The sequence below is a fragment of the Lissotriton vulgaris genome, chromosome 1_1 (assembly GCF_964263255.1).
Source record: "Lissotriton vulgaris chromosome 1_1, aLisVul1.2, whole genome shotgun sequence".
In the NCBI taxonomy this organism is placed as follows: domain Eukaryota; kingdom Metazoa; phylum Chordata; class Amphibia; order Caudata; family Salamandridae; genus Lissotriton; species Lissotriton vulgaris.
In genome coordinates, this window is record NC_141685.1 from 808,685,274 (window position 1) to 808,703,344 (window position 18,071).

General features: G+C 49.1%; 1 protein-coding gene across 9 annotated transcripts in view; it reads left to right on the top strand.

Moving 5' to 3' along the window:
• RC3H1 (ring finger and CCCH-type domains 1) overlaps positions 1–18,071 on the top strand; it is an 828,931-nt gene that overhangs the window by 747,364 nt on the left and 63,496 nt on the right. For all 9 annotated transcript variants that reach the window (XM_086956761.1, XM_086956804.1, XM_086956790.1 and 6 more), the window contains one exon: positions 3,550–3,735. In XM_086956761.1, coding sequence (XP_086812887.1) covers positions 3,550–3,735 — 186 coding nt within the window. The remainder of the gene's footprint in view (positions 1–3,549; positions 3,736–18,071) is intronic.

Here is an 18,071-nt window from a genome sequence, read left to right on the forward strand (position 1 = left end):
GAGTGCATCCTTGACCCTGGGGGACCTCCGAGCCTAACCCCAGAATACCAACTCCCACCACTGAATACTTACCTTTAAACCGATAACCCTTTTTTTCCTCCGTAGGATAGCATTGACTGTTTTTCTGTGAAAAGTTCCTAAGTGTGGAGTTGGAAAATCTATGAAACACTTTAAAACTGTAACTGAATAATAAAAACGCTTTTCCTTACCTGTTTACAGGAGATGTCCCAGTGTAAAGTATTATTTCACTTACCTGCACCAGGCTTGGCTTGGTTCTAGAAAATAAAATAACTAAATAATATTTTTATACAAACAAATTGGTCTGAGTTCAGTCTTTGAGTGTTTGACATCATCTCTTGCCTGAATTTGTGCAATAAATACTTAACATTATCCTCTGAAAAAGCCTTACTGCTCACCCACACCGCCACAAATAGAGAGTAAGGTGCTATCTACTTTTATCTCTGCCTACCTTTGGGGTTCCACTGGACTCTGCACACTATTCCTCATTTTGGTATAGTATATACAGAGCCAGCTACCTACATGTGTGAAGCACCAACACCCAGAGCAGGCTTTGTTTCTGATAACTCAGAGCACAAAGCCTCTCACCCCATGAGGTTAGAAACCTGTCTGGTGGTGGCTGGCTGGTGGGGACCAGTCAGCGAATACACTAGAGGTTGGTCGTTTTTCAGGTGACATCTCTAATATGCCCTCTGAGTGTATTTTATAATAAATCCATTGGTGTGGGTTTATTATGTTGAGAAGTTTGATACCGAGCTTCTCAGCTTTCAGTAAAGCCATCATGGAGCTGTGGAGTTCGTGTTGGCAAACTCCCAGCCCATGTAGTCAAAATGGCTTTACTGCATACAATGGCTGTTAATGGCACAGATACTGTAGAGGCATATTGCTCATGCAGCTATGCCCTCAACTGTGGTATGGTGCACCTTACATTTGGGGTTGTAAGACATGCAAGAGGGGTGACTTACCCATGCTACAGGCAGTGTTGGTGGGCATGGCACACAAAAGGATGTGTTTAAAAAAAGAACAATTGATTGACAGTATGCAGAACGGTGTCATACATTCACCCCAGTAAAGCGATCTGGGCCTAAATCCATTGTTTTTTTACTCCCCATACCATTCCAGTTTGAACCCAGCCATATGCAAATCAGTCTTGACTCTGCGCCCAATGGGAATCGTCCAGCACAAACTGCCAGGCCACGTCCTCCCTGGACTGGAAACAAGCATCCTAGGACCGGTTTCAGGGTTTCATCCCTCTTCAGCCAGGATAGCTTGAATCCAGTGGCATGGAGAGCACGGGACCCACGTCTGGGCATACCCGTCCCACTCGGGGTGAGAAGTCAACTGTTGAGTTTGGTCTGCACCAAAACACAGTCTGCAATGGCAGTCTGTGGGTGTTAAGGTGGGATGGAGGAGGGTGCAAAATACAGCTGCAGCCCACAGAGGCCCTTTCTGGTCACAAGTCCCTTGGTACCAGGGTTACCTTCTACAAGGGACTTACAAGTGCCCCAGAGGTGTAGCATTTGTGGAAACAAAGCTAGAGTTTAGTAAAGAACACAGGTGCCAGGGTCTGGTTAGCAGAGTCCCAGCGCACACTCAGTCAAGTCAGCATTGTGTATCGGGCAAAAAGTTTGGGGGTAACCATGCAAAAAGGGGAACTTTCCTTCACCTGCACTCTGTTGCTTCTGGTGTCCAACTGCTTCGCCCCTCGCGTTTCCACCTTGTGCCCGCCAGTTTGCGCTCTCCATTACTTCCCGCCCACCTGCACCCTCCATGTTGTTTTCCCCAAGCCCATTGCTTTCGTGTCCCCTCCCATGTTGTTTCAGTGTTCTCCCTATGTTGCTTAACTGTTCACCCCCACCTTCCCCTATCTTGCTTACATGTCCCCCTGTGTGTGGGCTCAGGCTGCCAGGCTCCTGCACATTAGCTCATGTAAAGTGCCTGGTTGCCTGACCCAGACATGGTGAATGTCTGTTAGGCTGACCTTTGTTCAGCCTGACTGGTACTCCTTGTGTGTAAGAAAAGTTATGGGATGGAGCTCTGACACCCTTTATGACAGGTCTCCCCTGTGTGAGAGAAGTAGCATCTGACCAGAAAAGCTCAGCAAAAGAGACAACAGGCCTCTGTCTATAATTTCTGAAAAAGCCATTATGGAGCTTTTGCATGCAACCCTGTTCTTCATCCTTAAATTCTTAAACCTGCCACCTACTTTCCTGTGCACTAGGATCCTAGTTTTGAATTTGGAGTCTTGATGTGACCTTCTTCAAACTGACTGCCAGAAAGGAACTGTTTGATCGGCTCTGCCATTCCGAGTCCAACAATGCAGTGTCCAAAATCCAGGAAGTGACTTAGTTTTTCAGATGTTGTAGCTTAAACATGGATATGCCATTTCTTACTTAATTGAATTTGGACTACCTATGGTATTTTTAGTTATCTACTTTATTCTAATTAGCTTGCCTGTTTACGATCAAGAGAAGAAAGGTTTACCTCCTTATAAGCAAAGCCACTGGAATTATGATTTTCTTCCACCATAGCGCATTCCACCTAATTATAGATTTGGTACATTTGCGATAATGTGCTGCTTTTCACAAAAATGTTGTTTGCAGCTGAAAAGGATCAGATGTTAGTAAAAATGCAGCAGCTGATGTTGTCGTGCAGTGGAATGCCCTTTGCAAAGGTTGGTGTGTAACCTTTCAGTTGCTTATTGCTGGATTCAACTGGTACTAATGACGTGAAACCTTTGCCCACACAGTGTTAACTTCTCAAAAAATGCCAAAATCATGCAGTAGTTCTTACACGCAATGTCTTTCAATAAATCTCATTATTTACTTTTTCTTGTGGAATAATAAAGTCAACCCTCATAATTTGGTTCTTACCTTCCACATAGTTCCAGTGGTCCTGCTTAATAGTGTGTTTTTTTGTTTACGTGTGCTTAGTTTAGTATGCCCTAGGGTCCTGCATTTGCTCTGCTTATTAACCCAGAGAGCATATTAGTGATGATAAATAAGGATTACAAGTTAGTAATTTTATTTTTCTCTTTAAAGTTCATGCATTGCTGATTTTGTGTCCATTTATTTTGTTACATACTCAGATTTTTTTGCAATGAAGCTACTGCTAAGCAGTTGAACAATAAAATACTGGAAAAGCAGAGAGATTTCCATGATTTTTGTTTTCACCCTCTTCACGATTCTTTGAACCTACTCCTCAAAACTGTCACACTAAGCCAGTGGCACTCTCCCCTCGTCAACTCTGTTCACATCCCCAGCTCCTCACATTGCCAATACTTGCATTCATTAAATGTCAAGTCAATAGATGTGGCTGACATGAAGCAACCTGTAGTTTGCCTCACAGTATTCGTCTAGTGTCTTGATCACTTATAAGATCTTACTCCGTGCTAAATAATACATAGTTGGACCTGCATATGCTTGCTGCCTCTTAGCCCTGAATGGCAATTACTTCTGCTTCCTTACCCTATTGTGTTTGCATGCTGATTGCAGTCACCTGAGTTGTATGTGCTTTTTGACTGTCATTTAGGCTGCTAACAACAGACTGCTGCTGCAAAGGGAAGCCTCTGCTCTGGCCAGCCAGCCCCCGCCACCACCACCACCACCTCCGCCACCCGCCCCCAAGTGGCCCGGAATGATCTCTAGCGAGCAGCTGAGCTTGGAGCTGCACCAAGTGGAGAGGGAAATTGGCAAGAGAACTCGTGAGCTGACGATGGTGAGTGCATGTGGGTAGGCAGGCTCTTGGGTGGTGGAGGAGAGGCAATATTGCTAGTGTTCATGCCACTAAACACAATATTTTAATAGGTTTTACACAAAGCTCTGCTTTGTTTCTCATTGACGTCAAGCACTTGTACACCTCTATTTGATCATTTTGGCAAGCGGAGGGGGGGGGGGGCTTCAAAGCTCATGTAATAGTGTAGTAGTTACCCCTCTGGGTTATGCTTTTTGCAGCCGTGTACAAAAGTCTGATCACAAATATGGATAGGTTACTTACCGGTAATCCTAGTTCTCTTTCAGTGGAATCCTCATCAAAGTCATAAGCACTGATACTCAGCTCTCCGCCATTGACCCCTTTCACTCACAGCTGGGTGCTATGAGTGCGGTGGCGGACACCGCGCGGATTTCCAGTCCAAAGCTCACTCGCATCCACAACAGAGGCGAAGCACTCACAGGAACAGTAAACCTAGATTTTATTCATTTTACAAATGCATATAAAGACGCGTTTCGGCTTGCTGCCTTTTTCACTGGTGATGAGCGCCGAGTTAACGCTGGTTTTTAAAGAATGTAACAAATGTAATCAACATAGACATAGGACACCCGGCTAACTTCGCCAGGATGTCAGCCATTGTTAAACGTAAGAAATAACATGTAAGTACCATGCCACATCTATGTGGTCAAACACTGCCAATAATATTACACTATTATAGATTCACAAAACATAAAGCCCTGGATGGGCAAATGGGCTACACAATACCAAAGAAAAGAAAATACAAAAATCATCTTCTGATTTAGCCCATGTACCATAATACAATCATAAACAATGGCTAATGCAACAGATTCCTGAAGGGCATGATGGAGAGCAGTATAGGGGAACATTACAGATGTACGGCCATCTCCTCACCACTATTCAGACCCCCTGGTCTTTTTGTCTGATTCTCAATGATGTGCCGTGACTCTAATCTGCGTAATTGTTGCAGTCTGTTCTCTCCCCTAACATCCTGTGTTACCTGGTCCATACAGAAAAAACGCAAAAGGTCTCTATTGCTGTTATTAAAAATCTCAAAGTGCCGCACCACCGGATATGTGTGGTCTTTGTTCTGTATAGCTCGGAGATGTTCCAAAATCCTAATTTTCGTGGGGTGGATTGTACTCCCTATACAAGCCACACGGGCACACCAAACAGTATACAGTGTGGCTCGTGTAACAGTTCATCAGGCTTTTAATTTTCGTTGGTTCCTCCACGCCAGGTATCTGATAGTGTAACACCTTGTGGCTGTTCTTACAAGCCTTGCACTTGAGTCGAGCTTCCCAAATGTGGACTCCCTACTCTTTCTCGCAGTGGCTCTGTACCAGACTGCTTCGTAGGGATCTTGCTCTTCTGTATGTTATAAGTGGCGCCCTCGGTAGCTCCTTATCTATCACTGGATCTAATTTCAAAATATGCCAATTACGTGCAAAGATCCTCCTGATATTCGTGGCGTCACTTGAGTAGTCCGTTATCATCCACAAAGTGTCAACTTTACATTTAGTTGTTTTCTTCTCAATGCTACTCTGCTTTCCTGGCGTGATCAGAACTTTCCTTTCTATCTTGTCTACTTTGAGTTTTGCTTCCTCCAGAGTGGACTTGGGATATCCTCTCACCTCAAATCTTTTCATACATTCCTTGGCTGCGGCCTGAAAGTCACATGCTCTAGTGCAGTTTCTTTTTATTCTCAGAAGCTCCACCATATGGTATACTCTCAATAGTTTTTTCTGGGTGGCAACTTTTGGCATGTAAAATAGAGTTCCCTGCGGTTGGTTTTCTGTGCAGGGAAGTGCACAGTCTGCCACCCGCAGGGAAGACTTTCAGGTCCAGGAAGTTCACCACTGTCTGGCTAATCTCCCCAGTCAGTTTGAGGTTCAAGTTATTGTTATTAAGGACTGTAATGTATGCCCTGGCTGATTCTTCCGTACCCCTATAGACAATAAGTAAATCGTCTATATATTTGCTCCTTATTGGTCCAGTCCGTGTTCACATCCGCCCAGGCCACCTGCTTCTCCCACCAGCCCACGAAAAGGTTTGCATAACTGGGGGCAAAGCAGGTGCCCATCGCGGACCCACGGATCTGCCTAAAGAGTTGTTCCTGAAAGAGGAAAATGTTATTACCCAAACAGAATTTGACGAACTCAGCAGCATTGCATTGTGTTCCCTCCGATTGATGGGATTAGAGTCAAGAAAGCATTTCACTGCCTCCATACCCTGCATATGATCAATACTCTTATACAGGCTGGAGATATCAAGTGTTATCATTATCATGTCCAACTCCCACTTAAATGTCTCAATTTTCAGCAAAAAGTCTTTTGTGTCCTTAATGTATGATTTCAACTTAATTACAAAACTGTAAAGGAAGAAGTCCACAAACCTGGACATATTTTTCGTGAGGCTCCCCACTGACGAAATTATAGGACGGCCTGGTGGACGTTTTGCGTATTTGTGCAATTTCGGCAGGTGGTAGAAAGTTGGTAGGCCTTAATCATGTGCAGCGTATTCTTGTTTGAAAGAAAAGAAAAATATATGTCAAAAGCTCCAGATTTGAATGAACAAACAGGTCGAGCATAGACTCCTCAGAAACGTGCTTGTTTATTTCAGAATTATTTAGCAGTCCATATGACTAGTTTTGGCCGCCGTCCTGTGGCCTTGATCAAATGTGCGTTACGTAGTGCTTGAGTCTATTCAACTGGTTTTTTACACACATTCTTTGTATACGTAAAGTGCTTTTTTTTTAAAACAATTTAATCATGTGATTTTAACCTTGGGACTTGTTGGCTATGAACATGGAAGAAAGACTATAGACTTGTCACAGACATAAGAAAACGATTCTATGTAATATTTCTATTGGTGCTAGGGTTTAAACACAATATAAAATGAGATACCAAAGTGACATGATGACATCGTGTTTCCAAACAATCTATCTGAAAGAAACAGGTTAGTATTAGATTCCTTGCCTTTGAATATCCCCAGGCTTCAGACTGGATCCTTAAAGTTTTGCGTAGCAGTACCCCTGCACGTCGGTAGGCGTCTTCTGCGGCTCTGAGTCAGTCGTTGGCGCCGGGATGACGACGTCTGAGTACTTAGACGCCGCCCTCGCGCGCTGACGTCAGTTCTTCTGCACCAGCAAGCGCAGATCTGGAAAAAGCAGTACTCCTTAGTCACTTTTTGACTAACTTTTTCGATCTTTTTGTTCCTGTTTCGAGTCGTAAACACTATTGGTGCCGGTAGGGATGCCCGGGTTCAAGCCCTGTGCCAATTGCAACCGACTGATGTCGGTTACCGACCCCCACCGCCGGGGCCTGTATTGCCTTGGGGCTGACCATGACGACAAGTCGTGCCCCGACTGCCGGACCGTAAGCGCCTCGAGCTCCGGCAGTTGGCCCTGCGCTGTTCACGGGCCTGGTCGAGGAGGAGGTCGAAAGACCGGTCGCGGGGCCACAGTCATCGAAGCTCTGCGAGTCGATACCATTCGTCGGGCTCCAAGTCCTCAGGTAAGAGGCACAAGAAGGCGAAGAGACAACATCGCTCTTCCAACACTCGCGCGATGCGGCCAGGGGTTCGGGCGACACCGCCCACGCGGCTCCACCGGAGCCGCAGGCGCCGCTGCATGCTCCATACCCGCTGGTCCCTGGGCTGAACGTGACGCCGGAGGAGATCGATGCCTTCCTCATGGCCATGAGGTCGCTCTCTCCTCAGTCGGGTCCGCTGTAGCGCTTTCGGGCCCCGCGGCCCCGACTGGGAGCCCAAGCGTGTCGGGCGCTTCAGCCCCGGTGCCGTCGACTACTCCGGTCCTGATGCCGGAGGGCCCCACCGGGTCCGGATCCGGGCCGCCGCTGGTCGACCTTACGACCCCTCCGCCGGCTCCCAGGGTGTCGCCCCCGACGCCGTCCCAGGACAACGTCGTCCCCGGTCCCTCGCTCGGCCCGGATCCGGCGTCAGACGGGTGTCGGTCGACGCCGCATTCGACGCAGAGAGAAGAGCCATTCTTCTATGATCCGTCCCCATCCTTTGAACTTGACTATCAGGAGATGGGAGGCGAGGGGGACTGGGAGGGTTCTAAGGACCCTCTGGTACGAGAGTGCCAGTCGTTTCAGGACTGGGCAGTGGATCTAGGGGAGGCCAGTGGTTTGGACACTTCACCTGACACTGGCTTTGTCTCCCCTCCTACCGTTGCTACGGAGGAGGGGGCTGCTTAAAGCGTGGTGCTGACAAGGGCGGCCAAGGCCTTGGGTCTTGAGCTCCCCGTCACGGCCGTGAGGACTAACCTCCTCACCATGGTCCTTAAACCGCAGTCAAGCTCTTGGGAGCCTCTACTGCCGTTTAATGAGACCCTTACTGACGTTCTGTTGGGCACTTGGTCCAGCCCTGCTACAGGTCCCCCTGTAGATTGAACGTGGCCAGGCGCTACCGCCAGGACCTGGGCGACCCTAGCTTCCTGTCCACCCACCCCATCCTCGAGAGCCTGGTTTTCCAGACCGCATTCCCGACTGCACCACCTGATCGGGAATCCTAAAGGTATGAGCAGTTCGGTAAGAAGCTGTTCTCCTCCCTTAGTTTGGGGTTGCGGTCGGTCAACACCGCTTGCCTTTAGGGCCGTTATACCCACTCTTTTTGGGACACGGTCGCGGATGGGCTGCCAGCTTGCTCGGAGGAGGCCCGGGTCAAACTCCCAGGAGCTCTTGCAGAAGGGCAGGATGCAGCACGGTATTCTATCCGATGTGGGCTGGATACCACGGACGCGCTGGGCAGGGCGATTTCCACGACGGTGGTGGTCGCCGCCACGACTGGCTGAAGTCCGCCAACTTTTCATCTGATGTCCAGAATTCCCTCATGAACATGCCGTTTGATGACCGTCGCCTCTTTGGAGACAAAGCAGACAGTGCGCTTGAGGGTTTCATGGACTCCAGGGCTATGGCCAAGTCTATGGGCCTGTCGGGCCAGCACCAGCAGACTTCTGCCTTTCCCTCCTTTCGTGGCCAAGGAAGGGGCGCCCCCTCACGTCCTGCCAGCCACGGGCCGCAAGCTAACATCCAGCGCAGCAGCGGACGTGGAAACCACTGTGGCGGTGCCAGGGGACAGCAACAAGGCCAGTCCACATCCACCCCCACAGCATCCGCCTCAAAGCCTTCCTAGTCTGAGCTTTCAGGCCCATTCGACACCAGTGGTGGGCGGGGTTCGCCATCACCTCCTCCACTGGCGCTCCATCACATCGGTTAAGTGGGTGCTGCAAATCGTCATAAGGGGCTACTCCCTCCCCTTCGAGGCGACCCCTCAAGCCATGCCACCGCAGTACCACCGCGTGTCGGGGGATTACTTGCAACTTCTGCAAGAGGAAGTTACGGCCCTCTTGGCCAAGGGGGCCATCGAGCACAATCCTGGGTTAGAAGTAGGGTGTGGTTGTTACTCCCACTACTTTCTGGTTCCCAAGAAGGGCAAAATGTGGCCTACGCCCTATCTTGGACCTGCGGAACGTCAACGGCTTCCTCCGGAAGGAGAATTTCAAGATGCTGACTTTGGCTCAGGTCTTAGCTGCCCTAGACCCAGAAGACTTGATGGTAGCGTTGGACTTGCAGGACGCATATTTTCACATCCCCGTCCTGCCGGCCCACCGCCGTTACCTGCGGTTCACGGTAGGCCGCAAGCATTTTCAGTTTACCGTGCTCCCCTTCGGCCTTACCAGCGCCCCTCAGGTGTTCACGAAGGTGATGGCAGTGGTCGCAGCCCATCTGCGCAGATTAGGGGTGTCAGTCTTCCCCTATCTTGACGACTGGTTGTTGAAGGCGCGTTCGCCCCGGACAATCGTCAGCCACCTCCAGACTACGGCCGACCTCTTGCACCTGCTGGGGTTCTCCATCAATGTGCCGAAGTCACACCTGTGTCTCTCTCAGTAGCTCCTCTTCATCGGAGCAGTTCTCGACTCTACGCAGTTTCGGGTTTATCCTCCCAAACAGCGGGTTCGGGATATTCAGGCTCTTGATTCAGATCTTTCAGCCTTTATCCCGAGTCTCGGTCAGGTTGACGCTGCGGCTTCTGGGGCTGATGGCCTCCTGCATCCTTCTGGTGCATTATGCCAGGTGGCGGATGCGGGCTCTGCAGTGGGACCTGAAGTTTCAGTGGGCCCAGCATCAGGGCAACCTGTCCTACCACGTCCTGATCTCGGAGGGCACTGCGAGACAGTTGCAGTGGTGGCTCACGGTCAGCGATTGGGTCAACAGCAGATCCCTCTCCCTACCCCAACCGGAGCACGTAGTTGTGACGGATGCGTCCTACCTGGGCTAGGGGGGCCACATGGGAGAGGCGGAGATCAGAGGCCTCTGGTATCCGGCAGAGTCCCTGCTCCATATCAACCTTCTAGAGCTACGGGCGATCCGACTTGCCCTGAAGGCATTCCTTCCCTCTGTCCGGGGAAGTGTAGTGCAGGTGTTCACGGACAACACCACCGCCATGTGGTACTGCAACAAACTGGGCAGGGTGGGGTCGTGGACCCTTTGTCAGGAGGCTCTGCGTCTATGGCAATGGCTGGAACACCAGGGCGTCTCCCTGGTGGTTCAACACCTGGCAGATTCCCTGAACGCCAGGGCGGACGAACTCAGCCGCCGGTGCATGATAGATCACGAATGGCATCTGAACTCTGACGTGGCGCAAGCCCTCTTTCAGCAGTGGGGAGAGCCTTGGTTAGATCATATTCACCACCGAAGAGAACGTGCAATTTCATCAGTTCTGCGCGTTGGAATTTCCAAGGCGGCACTCGCTCGGAGACGCTTTTTGCGTCGCAAGTGGAGCTGCAGTCTATTGTACGCCTTTCCACCTATGCCACTTCTGGCTAAAGATCAGGCGCGACCGGGCTCCAGACTGGGCACGAAGATACTGGTATCTCGAGCTACTCCGCATGTCAGTCGATCCCCCGATTCATCTGCCTCTTCAGGAGGACCTTCTGTCGCAGCAGCAGGGGACGGTCCTCCACCCGAACCTGTCCAGTCTCCACAATACACAGCTGGGAGGTTTTTTAGGTATTCTAGAATGACTAGGCGCACAACCTGAGTGACCGCAAAGTAAAAGGTAACACAAAGTAGTCAGTATAGGCAATGAGGCGAACGGTAATCCCTCACAACCGCTCCGGGATGGACCAAGGAGATCCACACAATTAACAAAAGACAACAAAGCCCCTGCACTATACAATGTCAATCAATTCTTAGTAGTACTGGTGTCAGTTGAAGTGGTGGAAGTTGATTAAGCACATCAAAACTTTAAGTCAAAACTTCGAGAATTAATAAACATAAATTGACATAAATCAGTTCAAAAACGTTCTATTCTTGGTGTAGTATTTCAGTTTATTGTTCCGTTGCATAGGCCAACACGTGTTTCATCGCAGGGAACAGACTGCGAATCTTCAGGGCCTCATAAGTATTGGGCGAAAATACGTTCGTAAGAGCACCCGGTTGAGGCGTTACATGGAATCCTGTATTCGGATTTCCAAGGCGTGCGTACTCAATTTCTGCGTGATTTGATGAATCTCGATTGTTTACAATTCGAGCGGTAACCGGGAGGAGAAAAAAGTAGTAGTATTCAGGTTTGGGCGGACAAGTTTGATACCAAACTGAAGGCGGGTACACCTCGTTGGTACCGTTCTCCCTCTTTAGGTTCCCGGCGCCGTATTTCAAAGACGGACCTCCACCACTTCAACTGACACCAGTACTACTAAGAATTGATTGACATTGTATAGTGCAGGGGCTTTGCTGTCCAGTCTCCACCTCCATGCGTGGAGATTGAGGCCATTTAACTTGCCTCCTGAGGTTTGTGATGTGATTCTGGCAGCCAGGCGTCCCTCCACGAAAACGATATACGTCTGCAGGTGGAACACATTTTTGGCATGGTGCACAGCAAAGGCTGTGGATCCCCTTTCTGCCCCCCTTTCAGAGGTTCTTCTCTTTCTTCTTTCTCTTGCCCAGCAGGGCTCTGCTCTGGGCACTATCAAGGGCTACCTCTCTGCCATCTCAGCATTTTTAAGGCTACCTGATCAGCCTTCTCTTTTCAAGTCCCCTGTTGTAAATAGATTCTTGAAGGGCATCACACACGTTTCCTCCTGTTCCTTTCATGATGCCTCATTGGGACTTGAACCTTGTTCTTACTTATTTCATGTGCGCTCCTTTCAAGCCACTTCACAATTGCCCTCTTCGTCTTCTCACTCTTAAGACTGTATTCCTGGTTGCCATTACCTCTGCCAGGAGAGTGAGTGAGCTCCAGGCTCTTTCTTCCAAACCTCCTTTCCTTTCTGTTCATCCGGACAAAGTTGTCTTGAGAACGCGTCCCTCTTTCCTGCCCAAGGTAGTCACAGCCTCCCACATCGGGCAGTCCATCACCTTGCCCACCTTCTTTCTGCCTCCGCATCCCTCGAAAGAGGAAGAGAGGCTCCACCGTGTGGACCCAAAACCTGCGCTCTCATTCTATCTGGACCTCACACGCCAGTTCTGGGTGGACGACCAGCTCTTTGTTAGTTACGTGGGCGCTAAGAAGGGACGGGCGGTGCACAAACGGACAATCTCTCGGTGGGTCGTGTTGTGCATCAAGGTATGCTACTCTTTGGCTAAAAAGCAGCCTCCTGTTGGGCTGAGGGTCCATTCCACTCGGGCCACGGCGGCTACTACTGCCCTGGGTACGGGAGTCCCCTTGCAGGACATCTGTCAGGGTGCTACGTGGGCCTCGCTGCACACGTTCGCTAGACACTACTGCCTGGACAGCCAAGTCCGGAGAGATGGCTTTTTCGGCCGTTCTGTTCTCCAGGACTCTCTGGTGTGATCATTGGTTCGCAGACCCACTACCGGGCTTCGGTATTGCTGGAGTATCTATTCTAAGGTAAGGAATCTAACACTAACCTGTTTCTTTCAGATGCACAAGTTACTTACCTTCGGTAACAATATATCTGTAAAACAGTAGTTATTGTTAGATTCCTTAACGCCCCACCCATCCTCCCCGTTCTGCTAACCGATATCTAGGGTTACGGTTCATCCCTTTCAGGGCGCTAATTTCATGGCACCAGTGTCGGTTTTTTTCATGGCTCTGCGTTCCTGGCGCGGAAAATCTGTATATAAGAACTGACGTCAGCGTGCGAGGGTGGCGTCTAAGTACTCCGACGTCATCCCGGTGCTGACGACGGATGTGGAGCCGCAGATGACGCCTACCGACACGCAGGGGTACTGCTACGCAAAACTTTCCGGATCCAGTCTGACGCCTGGGGATATTCTAAGGTAAGGAATCTAACACTAACTACTGTTTCTTACAGATATATTGTTACCGAAGGTAAGTAACTTGTGCATTACAATATAGATTTCACAGTGTAATCGGCAATCTTTGACTACAAAATAATCGATAATGGAAGAATTTGATGTTGGAGGAGTCCCTAGAAGTCGTTTCTGATGCCACATTGGATTCTTACCTAAAAGCGAAAAATCGATATCTGAGGACCAGCTGTGGACTTTTTGACTGCAAACCCTGCCTGCACTTGTTCCGACACTCGTCCTGTTGCTGTGCATCTGCCAAGAACCCCTGTGGACTGCCGGCACTTCAAAAATTGCCATCAATCTCCTTTGGAGTCGAGGAGCTACCTGCTTGCAGACCCTAAACGACAAAGCCCGGCCCACCCTTCTGCCGCTCCCCAGTCTCACAGACGCAGCAACCGCCCAGGAAAAGGTCACCGTGCTCCTGTAGGTGGGATCAGTCTTCCCACAAAGTGAGAAGATGCCACGACCAGCCAAAGCTGCACAGCTCCCCCTGTACCTGACCCCTTGCAGCAACCTAAACCTTTTTGAGCCTAATCCAGACTCCAACACTGATCAGCCATTCAGGGATGTCGCCACCGCAGAGACCCACTTCGAAAGTGTCAAAGCTGTCCTAGTTTTTTTCACCCCTTAACCGGCTAGACCGACAACTATGAGCTCCCGTGACGCACAAGCTCAGTCGACCTAACCACTCTGAACCTGAGCTCCCCAGCCCGGGTTCTCAAGAAGCAAATATGGCCGCTTGCTCCCAGGTCACTCATGAATTGAGGCCCCTGTTGGGTGCTCCCGGACTGGTTCTGCAACTCTGCCCCTACTGCCTGTTTCTAGGTCGCCCTTTGGTGTAACACGCAGAGCTACCAACCGGACCAGCATCTCTGCACCCAGACGCTCCAGGGCAGGTAAGGCTAACAGCAGGTGGTTCTATGCACCTTGGCCCCCTATCACCTTAAGTCCTGAAGGAGTGGAAACCTATTGTAAGTAACTGTAAGCTGTATGTGCCTTTTTTCCCCATAGGAAAGCATTACAGTGTAAAGACTCATTTAAGTGAACATTTTACTTACCTGTAAAAATGAGTATCTCAAAGTTCTTTATTGATACCTAAGTACTTGGTGTTGAAATTGATCTAAAAATACGTGTTTTTTTTTATAATTGGTCTTGGATTGATTCTTGAATGGTTCTCATTTGTTGCCTCAGTAAACCAATAGGGGACATCAGGACTCTATGCACAGTGTACCTTGTTTTGGTGCACTGCATTGAGAGCCAGCTTCCGACACTCTTCCTCCACCTCATCTCAGTAGGATATTGTGGTGATCTTTTGCTTTAAAGTGGTTGGGAAAGTTGAGCTACGGTCATGGGTGTGGATGTCTGAGTCTCTCCACCTCATTGGTTGTTTGTCCAGTTAAGAAGTTACGTGAATCGCCAATAGTACAATGTTAAATTAGTTAATTCCTTCACTTTTCAATATTTTCTGTTGACAATTCACAGCCAGATGATTGGGGGTAAATCTAACTTTTTATTTTATAGTTGGATAAGGTAATATCTTACTTTACATTACAAAAAATAAACTTGGAAATTCACTGAAAAATGTCTTGATTAAAGTGACATAGGTGAAAATGTTAGTCCCAGAGCTACAAGGATGTAACTGCTTCATGCCCTATAACTGATTTGTTTCTCGAAGTGCTGGCGATTTACATCCACACTCCTGCCTCCCAGAGTATGAGCTGATTCTTAAGTTGCCATTTCACTGTAGGTATGCATTCACCTTTGCACATTTGCTCTTCTGCTTTGCTTACTCCACTTAATATTCCCCTGTGTTTTTATGGGGGGAGGGGGGTAGAGGGAGGGTTGGGGTATAGTGGTTGACAGTCTTTGTCCTAGTACATTGTGGGCTTCACAGAGGAGTCGCAATATCTCTTGAGATCGAAGACTTAGAAGAAAAATAGCTTGTATAAAGCTAATGCCAACAGTAGATGACAGGAGCGTGCAACACATGTGAACATAAAGCAGTACAAGCTACAACTCGATAGTTACATGGTAAGTAACAGTTATCTTCACAGCTTTGTGTCAATTACTTGCAGCACAGTATGCTTCCCATTAAGTAGGATGTTATCTGCCACCTTTTGTTCAAGTCAATACATCCATTTGAAATGTCAAGCTGGTGTATGTGTGGGTGGGTTACAACTTCATCGCCCTTGTGAATCATCCTTTACTCCCCTTATTTCAAATCTCACTTTCCGTTTTTTACTTAACTATTTCAGCAAACAGAAGATGCTAGTCACAAGCTGTGAGAAGTTGTCCTGGTATATGATGATCACTATTCTATTGAGCACCTTGCACCAGTCCAAACAACCCTTATGGTGATGGTTGTAAAGTCAACCTTATAGACCAGCTATCCTAGGGGTAGCATGGACAGAGCAGTCTTAGTCTAAACTCAAGGGGGCATGTGAAGCCAGCGGTTTTAAAATATGTAACCCCTTTAATACCAAATGAAAGGACACCACACAGGATATATATAAAATATATGTTATTTATTTCTAGACAATCCCTCTGAACTCTTTGTAACGTCAGAGGCACAAGCACAATGCAAGATATTTAATTCAAATACAATAAGGTGCACAAAATACAGAAGGGCCCTAGGGGCACGCTAAACCATATACTAAAATAGTGGTATAAGGACCACTACACCGAATGTGAATAGGCCTAGGGCCTAGGGAATCGCTGGGGCTACCCTGAACTACCAAGAGTTAGGAAGCAGGAGGCCCACGGGATGCGTGTGCAGTGTCTAAACACACACGCGAGTTACCATAGAGAATGAATGGGAACGTAAAAGATGGAAACTAGTTCTTTTAGGGCACTTCTGACTGGACTCGAAAGTTACTTGAAACCTAGACAGTTGGATAGTCAATACCCACAGGAGCACCGGAGTACTCTCATTACCTCACCCACAGGAAGCGGGTGCATAGGTGTCAGTGTGTAGGGTTTTGTTGCTGAATCCTATGGAGCTTTGAAGAAAGATGCTGCAGGCGACCAGGAGAGAAGTGTCCGGTTGGATCCAAGGGTAGATCGAGGATGAAGAGGACCTGAAAGCAGAGGGGACAAAGTCTGGGTCTCTAGCCAGTGACCAGGAAGGAACCAGGCGATGTCGCGAAGCAATCAGGTGATGTCGTGAAGCTTGTCTCTGCAGCCACGTGGACCCCGAGGCGACGACGACCAGGAGTCAGGCACGGACTGTCCCACGAAGGCTCTCGCTGTCGGCTTCCGGATTGGAGTCAACAGCCCTTGGCAAAGGCAACACACAAGCAGGAAACTAAGTTGGCTTCTTAATCAGACCAGCAAGGTCTGATGGGCTGCTCCTTTTGAGGGAGGCAAGGGCCAGTCTGGAGCAACCAGACCAGCGGTGTAAATTCAAAGGTTCGTCGCCAAGATGGCCACTAGCCATCGAGCTAGTGACCGGGCAGACGCGTCGAGCAGGAAAATGCAGAAGGGCCCCACGCAGAACTCGTGGAGTGTGCAGGGCTGATCTTCGGTGCAGATGGTGCTCGGGCTGCGGCTTCTCAATCCCCAATGCCCAGCTTCGAGAGGGCCTCGGGTGCTGCACAATTAGCAAGTCCCAGACTTTTCAAGATGGCTGGTCCCACGTCTCTCGTCGCCTCCACAGGTCTCACCTCTGCTGAGACTGTGGATCGGGTTGTTGGAAGTCTGGAAGTCCGGTTCTTGTCAGGCTCTGTGCTCGGGCTCCGGCGGGAGCGTCGACAAAGCAAGCCGTTGATCGCTGGATGGTGCCTGCTTGTGCAGGGTGGTCACTCCTTGACCACAAGGGAGATTCTTCAGTCGTCTTCTTGCAAAGTAGACCGTCGAAGATCCAGAGTTTTGTTTCAGAGTTTGTCAGGATAAATCTAAAGTCTTGGGACTCAGCTCCTACCTATATACCAAATCTAGGGGCTGGATTACCTGCTAGGTCCCTCCTATGGGTGGGACCAGGGAAGGGGGTGGTTACACCCCTTTCCCTTTGTCCAGTTTTGCGCTGGGGCTGGGAAGCCCCAGCACCGGTTTGAACTGGACTATGCATGGAACACCTTGTGTGCCCCAGGCAGTGTCTCATTTCTTTCAGCCCTTCCTGCCCCAATACACAAAAGCCTGTCTGGGGTGGTGCTAGCACCTCCCTAGGCAGGAAACCTATTGTCCAAGCCTCCCTCGCTGGAAGGACTCCCAGCAGCAGGAGGTCAGACTTGTGTCTGTGGCAGCAGCATCCATTTTGTGATGCTACCCCAGTTGCCAGAACTGGCGAGGGGGTAGTATTCCAAAACGTATGACACCTTACTCGACATGTTTTGATAAAGCCAAACCAGAGATAGCATCTGACCGCGAGGTTCATAATGCACTTAAGAGTATATGGTATGGCAATATCCTAGAACAGCTATAAGGACATGGTTCCGAAAGCTGCAGACAAGCTCAGCTCATGCTAGAGCACCATCTCACATAAAACCAAGCACTCTGCCTCCAGGATTGTTAAGGCCTGCCATAGGAATGACTTATAGGTGTGGAGAAGTGTGGCTCACTGGTTAGAGGAGGCAGACCTGGAAGCAGAGGTCAGCCCGGGACCAGGGTTCAATTCCCGGCTCGGCGGGGTCTTGGGTCCTAAAATGTCCATGGACTCGACAATTCTCCCTACCGTGCCTACTCGATTCACGGGTTCACACTCTGCGACTCTGGGCAATAGCTTGCTTAATCTCCAGAACGGCCCCTCGCGGTGGGATGCCTGGCTTTCACCTTGCGGATACCCTGCCGGGGTTATCTCACAGGGGAATACCAGGACGGGTTCCCTAAGCAAGCGCTTACAAACCGCTCGGTGATTTGCGCTATATAAATTCCTGTACATTTACATTTACATAGGTATATATGTGTCTAGATATAAGGTTAGATATAGGAATACTATATCTAAGCAAGGGGTGATTACACGACCTTGCTCCAGCTGAGTGATCAGCCAGTTGTGTCAATGTGAGTGGCCAGCCAGGGGTGGTATAA